The following is a 12,663-nucleotide window of genomic DNA, read 5'->3' on the forward strand; positions in this document are numbered from 1 at the left end:
ATGCCTCTCCTGAGTCTCTACTCAAGACACTGGTATAAGTCTCGCTCCATCTGAGCTAGGAATGCTCGCTTCTCATGTCGCACAAGGCACGCGAAGGCTATCCGAGACTTTTTGTGATTGATGACCCTAGGAGAAGATCCCTCTGAAGCTGTACTCTCGTCTCTCTACACTCCTCTGACGCGGCATGGTCCCAAAACGACGTCTCTCTGATCAAGCCGCGTGTGTGTATGCCTCTGCTACTGCATCATGCAATGTCTCAGTAAGTGGTGATCTCCTCCACTGAGAGTCCTAGCCTGGCTGTTGTACATAGACGACAATAGATCTCCTCTGTATAAACAGAGTCAGTCTCTGGTGTAAATGTATAGTGGGTATGTGTCCTCCCTCCTCGCTGTACTGTACTGAAAGGAGATGGAAAGTGTCACGAGAGCATGATCCACTACTACACCCACTCGTCTGGGTCTTATTATGAAATCCTGAATGCAGGGGATGAAGCTCGACTATGCCATGACATAGTCCACTGTGCTGGCCCCATGCTTGTGTGGAAAGAATGTGAAACTGGCTGCTCTAGGAAAATGTTGTAGGCCATTAAGTATTGCCAGACCATGTGTAGTCGCCATCTGCGTGAGATGTCTCCCATACTCTATCTGCTCTTTGTCCTATGAATGTCTATCAAGCCCCAAATCTCCTACATCCAGGTCTCTAAGCATCTTTGATGTGTCATAGAAGACTGTCTGAGCATTGCCCATCCGGGCATTGAAGCCCCCTAGGAGAATGATGTCACCATCCTTGGAAAACACCCATATGTCATTGTCTAGGATAGAGAAAGGTGACTCGCCTCTAGGCCCAACATAGACTTATGTACTGGGGGGAAAGTAGCATGTGGCAATGTATAAAAATCGGCTTGTGTCGGCCCTCAACCTCACCCACATTTATCTAGCATGATCATCTCTTCGTACAATGTGTAGAAGTGGTTGAGCCCCTCTCTAAATAATACTCCTACTCCCCCCGATCCTCTGCTTCCATGCTCAGATCTTGTGTGAGTTTGGCAAGCTGTCTCCCATCTATATCCCGTCACATGTGGCATCATCTGTCCAGGGGCTTGATGAGTCTCTGAGAAGAATATAATGTCCCTGTCCCGAAAGCTATTCTCAAAGGCGCCCACATCTAGCCTATGAGATCCATTACAATTCCAGGCTGCCATCTTCAGTATGGTCCCATAGGTCTCCCACCGTCATGTAGAGTGTCGCTCTACAATCACCACCCGACCATCTCTGTAGAAGGCAATCTTTCCCTTCTCCCTTGCTGCTATAATCTCTGGCATCACCTCTCTCATGTGAGCCAGCTTCGAGAGGGTGAGATCATCACCAAGAAAAATACATGGCTTCTTGAGGGTTTGCCTCTTCTTTAAGAACTCCTTCTCCTCCAAGGAGGGGAAACGTAGTATGAGTGCTCTGTGATTTGAGGACTCTCTTGGGCCTTCATTCCTCTTGCCCACCCTCCATGCCTTTGTGTGTAGAGGCTTCTCCATCCCCATCATGGACATGAGGCTTGTAACCTCTTTTTCAACATTGTTGACATCCTTGAGGCCGGTGATCCTCACATGTAAGGCACGTAGCCTCCTTCTTTGCTCTTCTTCAAGGGTCATATTAATCATGGTAGGTGTAATAGAAGACTCTTTACCTTTCCCTTTTTTTGGCGACCTTGATCCACTTCTCGGCCGCCTCGACTTTCTTTTGTGCCTTGGTGATGACCTCGACCCAAGATGACTTCTTTTCCTCCTCTTTGATGACCCGCACTTGTTCTTTGGTTGTGTTCAGCTCATTATCGAAGGCTGAAAATCCCCTTCTTCAAGTCGCCCACTTTTGGCTTCAAGAAGCTCACCTTGTAGATTTGAAATCTTCGATGACGACTTTCTTCTCGAGCGAAGCGATCCTCCTACGCATGCCATCTCTTTCTTTGGTCCATCTTGAAAAATGGTGCTCCTCTCCTTCCTCCACTCTTCCACTTCATTTCTCCATTCTCTCATTTCCTTCTCTATTGCTCACATCCTCTTCCATGTGCGCATATAAAGAGCTTTGTGGGCAGCCGGTGAGGGATGCGTCTTCTAACACGTGGAGGAAGCCATTGGCACTTCTCCGATGCTTCCCATGAGAGAAGAAGAAGAAGAAGAGAGTTTTAACGTCGTAGGAAACTATCCCAAGAGACCTTAAAGATCTATCCGACCAGGAGAGTTGAACTCAAGACCTGTTATTCAAGAGGGAAATGGCATAACCAATCTACCACACTTGGGTGATAGAAAGGTTATACCACTTTCCTCTTTTATTAGCGCACACACACCCACACACACACACACGAGAAGAAGAGAGTTTTAACGTCGTAGGAAACTATCCCAACAGACCTTAAAGATCTATCCGACGAGGAGAGTTGAACTCAAGACCTATTAGAGAGAGAGAGAGAGAGAGAGAGAGAGAGAGAGACTCTAAAACAACAATAAAACACAGGAGAACCCTAAAAAACAGCAAGAAATGCTTGTGAAACCCTACAAAACAGAGAAAATCAGCAATGAAACCTTAAAAAACAGCAAACAAACGGTTTCAAAACCCTAAAAAACAGTAACACACAGTAACGAAACCCCCGTAAAAAAACGATTTTGAAACCCTAAAAAACAGTAAAAAACTAGTTTCAAAACCCTAAAATACAGCAAAAAAGTGGTGGTGAAACCTTAAAAGCAGTGAGAGAGAGAGAGAGAGAGAAAGAGAAAGAGAGAGAGAAATGAAATGAAATGTTATATTAACGTCTTCAAAAGGCCAAAGTGACCTATGAGACCAGAAAGTTACAATGTGGTGGATCTGATACAAAGTCAGAGTCAGGGTAACAAGATGACAACAATGACAAAAATGAAATGACAAATGTCACAATAAAATACTAAGGAATCCTAAACTTCTAGGTGTGAACAGCAGCTAGCTCGGATAGCTAGATCACAAGAGATCCAGCATCGGTCGTTGGCGGATCTCATCAATCTCCTCCATGGTCAGTAGTCTGACCGGGCGTCATGCATGTCGAGCCAAAGTGATCTAGCAAAATGAGAGAGAGAGAGAGAGAGAGAGAGAGAGAGAGAGAGAGAGAGAGAGAGAGAGGTTCATCTTGGGGTTCTCAACCTTTGGGGATGTAGGCACGTGACTGGCAATGGGGTTTTAGCATTTGGCAGCGGGCTGCCCAAATCTATCCTCTGAGAGAGAGAGAGAGAGAGAGAGAGAGAGAGAGAGAGAGAGAGAGAGAAGATCCAATGGTAGACAAGGAGTGGTGGAGTTCCACTCCCAGAGCACTCACCCCAAAACTTGGCATGCCTTATAGTATTTCTTTTATATTACCTCGCAAAAGGTACAACTACTGAGGGATTCTTTTTCTACTTCGGCACATGTGAGAATGCAAGAGTGAGCCCCCAAGGCTGATATTTAGAGGCTCTTGCTCCAAAAGCATCAACTATGAAAACCTCTTCTTTAAAAGCATCAACTGTGAAAAACAGGCGCCCATAGGGCTACTTCCATAAATAGCACTGATAGTCCGTATGGTGCCACGTCAGCATCCGTGAATTGCAGGCGTTCGTACAAGTCGCCAAGTCATCAATTTTTAGGGTTTGTTCTTTTTAAGGTGAAGTTGTCTAATGCTGGGTCTTTAAGTGCCCTAACCCCCTAGGGGTCATGCCGCGTTACCAACTTTTGACATGCCAACTGTGCTCCTCTATCAACCTCCCTCTCTTATGTAGTCATAAGCCTCATCCACATACATGCCAATAAGAGTGGAGGATAGTGAGCAACCTGTTTCAACCCAACGGTGGAATGAATAATCTCTGACATCCCATGGGGCATACGCACTTTTCCTCTTACTATCTTGTACAAGGCCATGATTCCCCCATATGAGCTCTATTTGGCACTTCCAACTCCTACAGTCTGCACATCAATCTGCAGCTAAGGATTGCTTTGTGGAAATCCACAAAAGCTACAATAAATCCTCCTCCCATGAAATTTGCTCTCCCCAGTAATAGCTTGTAGTGTGAGAATGTGACCTAGGGTAGAGAAACCCCTCCTAAAACTAACCTGGACTGGCGCTTGATGCCCTCTCTCTCTACCCACCTGCTCAGCTCATACTCATTGATGGATGTATATAATCTAGCTAGTGTGTGTGTGTCCAATCATGATAGTGTGGTAATTTCCAAGCAAACTAGGGTCTTCAGATTTGAAAATAGGTACAATAGTTGACATGCTCCAAGTATCAGGGAAACCCTCACACATACCTCTATTAAACATCAGTGCAAGAAAATCAGCCGAACGATCCTTCACATGTATAAAATGCTCAGCTACCAAGCCATCATGATCATGCTCTCCCAGTCTTCATCCTATCAATAGCATTCTTTACCATCTCTACAGTAAGGCAAGCGCAAGTGTGTGGGCATGCCTCTGGTGAGTCTGCCAATGATGGCTGGTCCAAGGCCATGTAGAGAGAAGTAGCATACTCACCCCATATGTTTGTAAATGTAATAGTTGGTGCTAGGGAGTGCTCATGAAACAATCTCCTAGCCTCACCTAAGTCTTGGCTCAAGAATCTCTTTCCAGCTGAGAGAGAGAGAGAGAGAGAGAGAGAGAGAGAGTACATATTTCCTGAGGCAAAATGTCAGTGATCTATACACACACGTGGCTTCAGCATGGAAAACTTGCCTTCCATTCCTTGATGCACCGTCATTGTCTCTTACACGGGTGGAGATTACTACACTCATTGGCCAGTACCTGACCCAGTTGGACACGAGGAAGACATGGATAGAGCTGACATAGGAGTTGGGCACGAAGATGGCTTTCTATAGAGAGCTTCTTCTCCAACTCACAGGGGATGGGTTTGTGACCTAGCTATATGGTACACATCTATCTCATGGGTTACGCTGTGCCATTGGTCAGATACGGGCATCTTCACACCAGCTTGAGATTGAGATTGGTAGATTCAGAGGGATACCAGCAGCTAGCAGGATATGTTGCCTATGCCATACAGAGCTAGAGATGGAGATGTATTATATATGTCAATGCACAGTGTGTTACGAGATACGGGGTCGCTTCCACTCTCTATTCAGAAAAGGTTTCGGACCCTTCTCAAGAGTCATGAGCTATTAGGACCAGAGATGTCTTGGACTGTATCTACTTGAGTTACAAAGACACAAAGATAGTTTACTAAGGAGATCTTGACAGAGACAATCCCAGAGATAGATTAGTAATTTCTTCACATCAAACACTAGATAGATAGAGGAGGCAACCACTACTACAATGCTCAGCTCATACACCCGTTGTACTCTCATTGACAGAGCATTGGAGCTAGGGAGATCAAGACGCCCAGGCCTGAGGAGAGGAGCTTCACAGCATCGACACAGACTACAACAGAGGATTCGAGGCACACTATCTCGACCTCCACAGTACATGTGAGGATGGATCATCACCCATTATATCAACCCCTTGTATTGGACACCCATTCCCATTGTATGAATGATCACACATACCTCACATAGTGCCAGCTAGTAGCACTTCTAGATTTATTTTAGTATCTCTTTTTTAATACCCAGACATGGTATCAGATTCACCAATTTGTAACGCATTGGTGTCATAGGTGAATTTGGCCTTTTGAAGACGTTAATATATCATTTCATTTCTCTCTCTCTCTCTCTCTCTCTCTCTCTCTCTCTCTCTCTCTCTCTCTCTCTCTCTCTCTCTCTCTCTCTGCTACTTGCCTACCAACTTCATTACCTTTTCTAATGGGATTGTTTTAGGATCTAGGATGTTTCCTTTTATGCTTTACCTGAAATGATTGTTTCACATCTGATACAGTTGTAACTTTTGGTCTCATAGGTCACTTTAGCTATTCAAAGACGTTAATAGAGAGGATGTCAATGAACGACATGCTCATGTAAATTGTATTTATGCATTTTCGCCAACAGATATCTCTCGCGGGGAAGAGTGGTATAAGGAAGAAGATGTGAATCTAAGTGCACAAGTAGAAGTTTTAAACTTTGAAACCCGAGATGTGAGTAAATACAAGGATAGAACCTTGATCATAGGAACCAAGAATTGGTTTATTGGACCTTTACGCATTTACACACCTTCTTCATAGTAGCATGTAACCTTTATCAATTATAATTCGAAAAATTCAATTTTGCGTTGATTTGAATTTTTCTAAGGTCGTAATCTTTTAGTTGTAACCTATGTTTTGTCAATTTTTAACTAACTTGAGCGATGGGGCATCCCATAAGTTGTGTACGAAGGAGACCGATCTGGTAAGGCCTCTATCTCCATGGGGGGGGGGCTGCTAACTCCACTCTACTGATCTCGTGTGAGACAGAGACCTTCGCTCTAATCAGCCGAGAGACATAGATACCAAGGGCCTCTCCATACCTCTCCACCCATTATGACCCACAGATGGCGGTCCTCAAACCTGAATCCCATACATAGAGCATAGCTGAAACTACCAAGGTATCAAAGAGCCAGAGCTTTGTTTGGGGTTCCTAGAACTGAACCTACGGACACATCTTCTCCATTCCTCCCAGGGTTGCATACACTCTGGTCAGTCTAGTCTCTCCTGCTCTCTTCAAAAAAAATATTGGCCCAATGAAGACTACCCCAAGATAAGTGTATGCATCTGTGTAATCCACAGTTTCCTGACCATAAATGAATGCAGGTGTTGATCTCTTGATCCACTGTAGTGTGGTGTTAAACACCATAACCTTAGTTTTACCAAGGTTTACAGACAATCCACGATCCTCCGCAAAGCTATGTAATGCATCCATATGTTGTTGCATACCCTCCGGTGAGTCAAAGATAAAAAAAATATGATCAGCATACAACAACAATGGAATCCATGTCCCTCTGGAGTGCGTACATGTCCCACCATTGATCTGTACAGAGCCATGATCCCCGAAATCAACTCAATGGGCACTCCCATCTCTTGTAGTCTGCCCATCAATCTGGCTCTGTGCACCATGTCAAATGCAGATATCCACAAAGCTACAATAAATCCGTCTTCCATGTGCCCTACCCTCCTCAATGATGGCAGCATACAACAACAATGGAATCCGTGTCCCTCTAGAGTGCGTACATGTCCCACCATTGATCTGTACAGAGCCATGATCCCCGAAGTCAACTCAATGGGCACTCCCATCTCTTGTAGTCTGCCCATCAATCTGGCTCTGTGCACCATGTCAAATGCGGATATCCACAAAGCTACAATAAATCCGTCTTCCATGTGCCCTACCCTCCTCAATGATGGCTCTGAGTGTCAGAATATGGTCAAGAGTGAAGAAGCCTCTCCTGAGACTGCCTGTCCCGCTACACGTACTCCCTCACTCTCTACCCATCTCCTCAATTGTTGCTCAAGGATAGATGCATACAACCGTGCTAATGTGCGTCCAATGATAAGAGTATGTGGGTATGCCTCTGCTGCTGCATCATGCAATGTCTCAGTCGATAAGTGGTGATCTCCTCCACTAAGAGTCTTTGCCTGGCTGCTGTACATAGATGACTATAGATCTCCTTTGTATAAACAGAGGAAGTCTCTGGTGTAAATGTATAGCAGGTATGTGTCCTCCCTCTTGACACTCGGGCTGTACTATACTAAAAGGAGACGGATAGTGTCAAGAGAGCATGATCCACTGCTACGTCCACTGGTCTAGGTCCTACTATGAAATCTTCAATGCAAGGGATGAAGCTTGGCTGTGCTAGCCCCATACCTGTGTGGAAAGCATGTAAAACCGGCCGTTCTAGGAAAACGCTGTAGGCCATTAAGTATCCCTAGACTATGAGAGAGAGAGAGAGAGAGAGAGAGAGAGAGAGAGAGAGAGAGAGAGAATGAAATGAAATGAAATGTTTATATTAACGTCTTCAAAAGGCCAGAATGACCTATGAGACCAAACTGATACAAAAGTGGTGAATCTGTTACAATGTCTGGGTACCTTAGTACTAAAGTACTAAGTGTGAAAAAGAGAGAGAGAGAGAGAGAGTTGAACAAGACCATGAAAATCTGGCTTTTTTGAAAAAGACAAACAGCCCATGAGGAAATATGCTGGGAGGATATTGATTTTGAAAGTGCTGCCTGCAGTTCTCCACTAGAACAGCATAATTATCATCAAATTTTGACCACAAATCCTATCAATAGAAATTTGTCAATTTCAATTCAAATGTTGGGCTGATTGTTCCAAATATGACTGCATTGAAGAGAAAGAGAATCACCTGAATTTCACCAACAGATAGCATTTCAAGTTCCAAAAGTTTGTCCTTGAGTTTTTCGTTGGCTTCCAATAGCTGTCGGAGCCTGTCTTCTCCAATTGAAGAATCATTTTGTATCTCCAAAAACACCTGGCAATTGAAGCCTTCTGATCATTAATTTTCATGTTCTGGATCTTGACAACCAGTTTGACATGTTTAATCACATGCAGAATGATACAAACAAGCACAATAAAATCACGTGCCCCTCCAACAAAAGACTTTATCAGTATGGTTTGTGCTTCGTATTACATAACCACAGCGTTGTGAATGAAATTTCCCTTGGACTTGCTAAAGAGGGAACAATTATATATATAGCACAATGCAATCACCCCACAATCACATTACCATGGGCTCTTCCCATATAGCTTCAGTACACCATCTTACACCTTGGGAGGTTCCCCCAAGGAGAAGGGCCAAGCAAACCAGTTTCAATTGTGATGGCTATGGTGGGAAGACTAAAGTGACATTCATCACTTAAGAATAATGGACACTTAATCATTCACTTTCATAACCGCAAGAACATGAAGGTTGCTACCAACATCTTCTACTCCCTGGTCTTCTTCTGCTACATTATGTTAGAAATATAAGCCCAATGTTCCTCTAAGCTTGCCCAAATCACTCTGGTCATAGGATATGAACCTTAGGGCAAATCCATGACGTGAATACTCTATTTGGGCACATCTATAGGTCCAAGAGTAGCCTATAAGGTCATGAACGTGGCTCAAATCATGGAGAGGTGAACCTACTCACAGGGAGAGCAACATCACTGCTTATGTCATCCAAAGAATCTCCTTGCCTATATAATCACCCATTGTACTCAATTTTTTACACACTAGTAATCTAACTTTCTCTTTTGCGTATACCTTGCTTTTGGTATCTCTCTTTTCCTCTCTCTAAATCTCCATGATTATGTCTACTAATCATGAATGGTAGCTTAGTGAAGCCACCATAGCCTAACCCGAATCTAGGTTTCTACAACCCTAGATTTCTAACATGATATCAGAGCCTATGGTCCATAGTTTGGGTTTCACTAATCATTGCATTAGGTATTGCTTTCAAAGCTTAGGTTTAGGGTTTGCACTTTAGAATTAGGTACTCCAATCAATATACTCTATAATCCATCATTAACAACATCCACACACTCTACTTGATGACAATTGTGCGAGGAGTTTTGGTCAATTGGTGATCAACTGCTGCATTGTTTTGTTTATGAAGCTACTCTGTAGTTTGAACTAGGAGCACCTAAGCATTTAAGTGACCATTGGGTTTTCAAAGTATTAGAATGGATTAATATCTCATGTCATAAGAGTCATTAGATTTGAAGAGTTGTAAGGAAAGTACAACTTCAATGTGGAGCTAAAGACATTATGGATAGGTGGCATACAAGTAATTTGTAGATTCATCGACTCCTGACACATTCACAACCAGTTTCCTACACCGCTTCGTTAAACAAAGCTTTTTGTAAACTAAGCCAGAACATGTAAAACAAGCCACTGCTGCAACAGCAAGACCCCCCCCTAGTCACTAAGCTTGCTGCTGCTCACGCTCCCCCCGCCCACGCACCTGCATCCCCCCCTCCCCGTCACTCACTCACTCCCCCCTCCTCCCTCGCGCTGCACGCTGCCCTGCCTCCCTGCACGCTGCCCCAGCTCCATCCAGTCCCCGCCCTCCCCCCTCACATTGCTTGTGAACTGTCTTCAGCGCACCAGCATTTGCACCTACACCTCTGCCGTTCACCTTCGCCCTCTTTTCTCCAGCAGCAGACACAGAATGGCGGCCCCTGCTCCACCCCTCGCCGTCACTCACTCCTCCCCCCTCCTCCCTCACGCTGCACGCTGCCCTGCCTGCCTGCGCGCTGCCCCAGCTCCATCCAGCCCCCCCCCCCCCCCCCCCAATACACACACACACACACACACACACATTGCTTGTGAACTGTCTTCAACGCACCAGCATTCGCGCCTACACCTCTGCCGTTTGCCTTCGCCCTCTTTTCTACAGCAGCAGACACAGAATGGCGGCCCCTGCTCCACCTCAGAGGGATTCTACAGAAGCCCCCTTGCCCAACACCGCGGAGCCGACCCTTCGACTTGCTCTCTCGCCAAAAGAGCAAGCCAGCTTGATTATCGAGGTGGAACGCTTGCAAGCCACCTCGATCATCTGCAAGAGCATTGGTACTCGACCCAATCGAGGTGAGGTTTGAGATTTGCTTCAGGCCTGTCTCCTCTCCAATGTGGGCAAGATCACCAATATCCAGATCCTCGGGAGAGGGTACTACCAGGTAGAGTTCGAGTCTCCAAAGATGACGGCCAAGGTGATATCAATGAGCCAGCTCAAGCTTACTTCAGACGATGGCATCATGGTTTTGACCCTTCTACAGATATGCTTGAGGAGGATGCCGACTTGCCTATCTCGGTCTGCTTCCCTGGCCGGAGGAGAGAGTATCTCTCTTTACTTCCCAGGATTGGTTCCATGTTTGGGACGGTTCTGGAGTCACCGCGCACTGCAGCTTCAATTGTGGCCAAGGCCACAGGTTTGCCTACTCTGTGGGTTCTTGTTAGAGACACTCACTTCCGAAGGTGATACTGTTGCCTCATGTGAGTGGGGGTTGGATCAGACAGAGTGTGGAGTATTCCGGTCTCCCAAATTAGTGCTTCATTTGGAGATAGATGGGCCATCTAGCAAAGGCCTGTCCTCGCAGGAGATCTCGACCCATAGTGCATGAGCAGCCTCCCAAGGCTGAGCATTCCTAGCAGCCAGATACTCGGGATATGCAGGCTGGTACCTCGATAGAGGCCAGTGATCAGACAGCTAACGATTGGTAGCAGGCGCCTGGCCGCCTTCGACAGGGACGGGCTCGTCACACTACTCACCCTGGTGGCTGATCTCCTACAGCTCAACAGCACTGGGTTCCAACAAGGAACCGTATTGACCCCCTTCAGCAGGACCCCCCTAAGGAGGCTCCACCCACTTCAGCTCCGCCGCCTCCCCCTCCTCCTCCCTCAGGCTTTGCCTCCTTCACCCCCTCTCCCTCCTCCACCTTCACCCCCACCTCCCGCTCCTCCTCTCTCCCCGGTTGGACCCTGGGGAGCTGTCACAAAGTGATGACGTGGCTACCGAGAGTAGAAACCCTAATTTCTGGAAACCCTAACCCTAACTGCTGGCTAAAACCCTAAATCTGGCGGCATCTATGCCACGTGGCAGCAGTACAGATTTTCGGATTTTACGACGCAGAAATCCCAGCTTTTGGCGACGCAATTTGCACATGGAAGAGAGAGAGAGAGTCTATTGCTTTATTTTGTAAAAACTCAAGTGAGTTTGTGAGAGAAAAAAAAGAGAGTTTGCTTTTGGGAACTGAAGCTTTTGGGGCTCTGCTTTTGGGGCTCTGCTTTTGGGCATCCCTTGTAAACTTTAAATAAGCAGAGAGGGTTCTCACTCTCGAGAGCATCTGGACGCAGAGTCTGAGAGTGAAACCCTAACCGCTCTCTTGTACTTTGACATTGATTTAATACATAAAGAAATACCGAAAGGGGCGCCAGTCTTTGGGGCCAATATCTCTATGCATGGAACTCCGCCGGGCCAGTGCAAATCTATTGTGATCTGTGAATTGTTTTGAAGTGGTTATTGGTGCTGTCGTGATTGATTCTTGACTTGGAGTGTCCAAGTCCGTTACAATGGTATCAGAGCACGGCCGATTCTCGTCTAGGGGAAATCCGATCCCCAATTTTTTTTCCGCGGCACCTATGGCTTCACGCAAGGATTAGTCGACTCCCTCTGCATCTGGAGATGCGGGCATGGATCACAACGAAGATTGCGGCAGAAAGTATGGCCTGCCCCGGGCTTCTCAGGCAAAGCAAAGAGAGATGAAGCGTCGTCAATTGATCGGCGATGCAACAAAGATGATGCTCAGTTTTGCGAAGGATCCAAAATTAGCAAAATATATGAGCGAGACTTCTTTTCAAGAAGTGCATGCGTAGTGGCAGAAAACCACTACACCACCCCTGAAACCCGCTCTCAAGAAACCTTCTCATCACAAGCAATATTCAGAGAAGGAATTGGAAGAGGTGGTTGATGCATGGATTGCTCAACTTTTTGACGCGCAAAAGAAAGCCAAAAAGCACGGCAAAAAGCAGAAGAAAGGCACTGACTTCCCGGGTTATTTGGGTCGTCAGTCGACATTTGACAAAGCAAAAAAACAGAATAAGCGTGTTCAATTTGAAGGAGTACCTAGGTCTTCTTCTTCTTCTTCTTCTGACAGTTCTTCTAGCTCTTCCGATTCGAGCGAAGAAGACAGAAAAGGCAAAAAGAGAAGCAAGAAACAATGCTTCGAAAAGGGCAAGAAAAAGGCAAAGAAGCCTAAATCTCGCCCAGT

General features: G+C 45.7%; 1 protein-coding gene across 4 annotated transcripts in view; it reads right to left on the minus strand.

The window, feature by feature from the left end:
- The window catches only part of LOC147442295 (dynein regulatory complex subunit 3-like), a 159,440-nt gene that overhangs the window by 23,266 nt on the left and 123,511 nt on the right, over positions 1–12,663 (minus strand). For 3 of the 4 annotated variants that reach the window (XM_086528528.1, XM_086528530.1, XM_086528529.1), the window contains exon 10: positions 8,259–8,384. In XM_086528528.1, coding sequence (XP_086384654.1) covers positions 8,259–8,384 — 126 coding nt within the window. Of the gene's footprint in view, positions 1–8,103; positions 8,175–8,258; positions 8,385–12,663 lie in introns of all 4 variants that reach the window. The other variant, XM_086528527.1, reaches the window with a different exon arrangement.

Source organism: Adiantum capillus-veneris, chromosome 14 (genome assembly GCF_014529385.1).
Source record: "Adiantum capillus-veneris isolate H3 chromosome 14, ASM1452938v2, whole genome shotgun sequence".
In the NCBI taxonomy this organism is placed as follows: Eukaryota; Viridiplantae; Streptophyta; class Polypodiopsida; order Polypodiales; family Pteridaceae; genus Adiantum; species Adiantum capillus-veneris.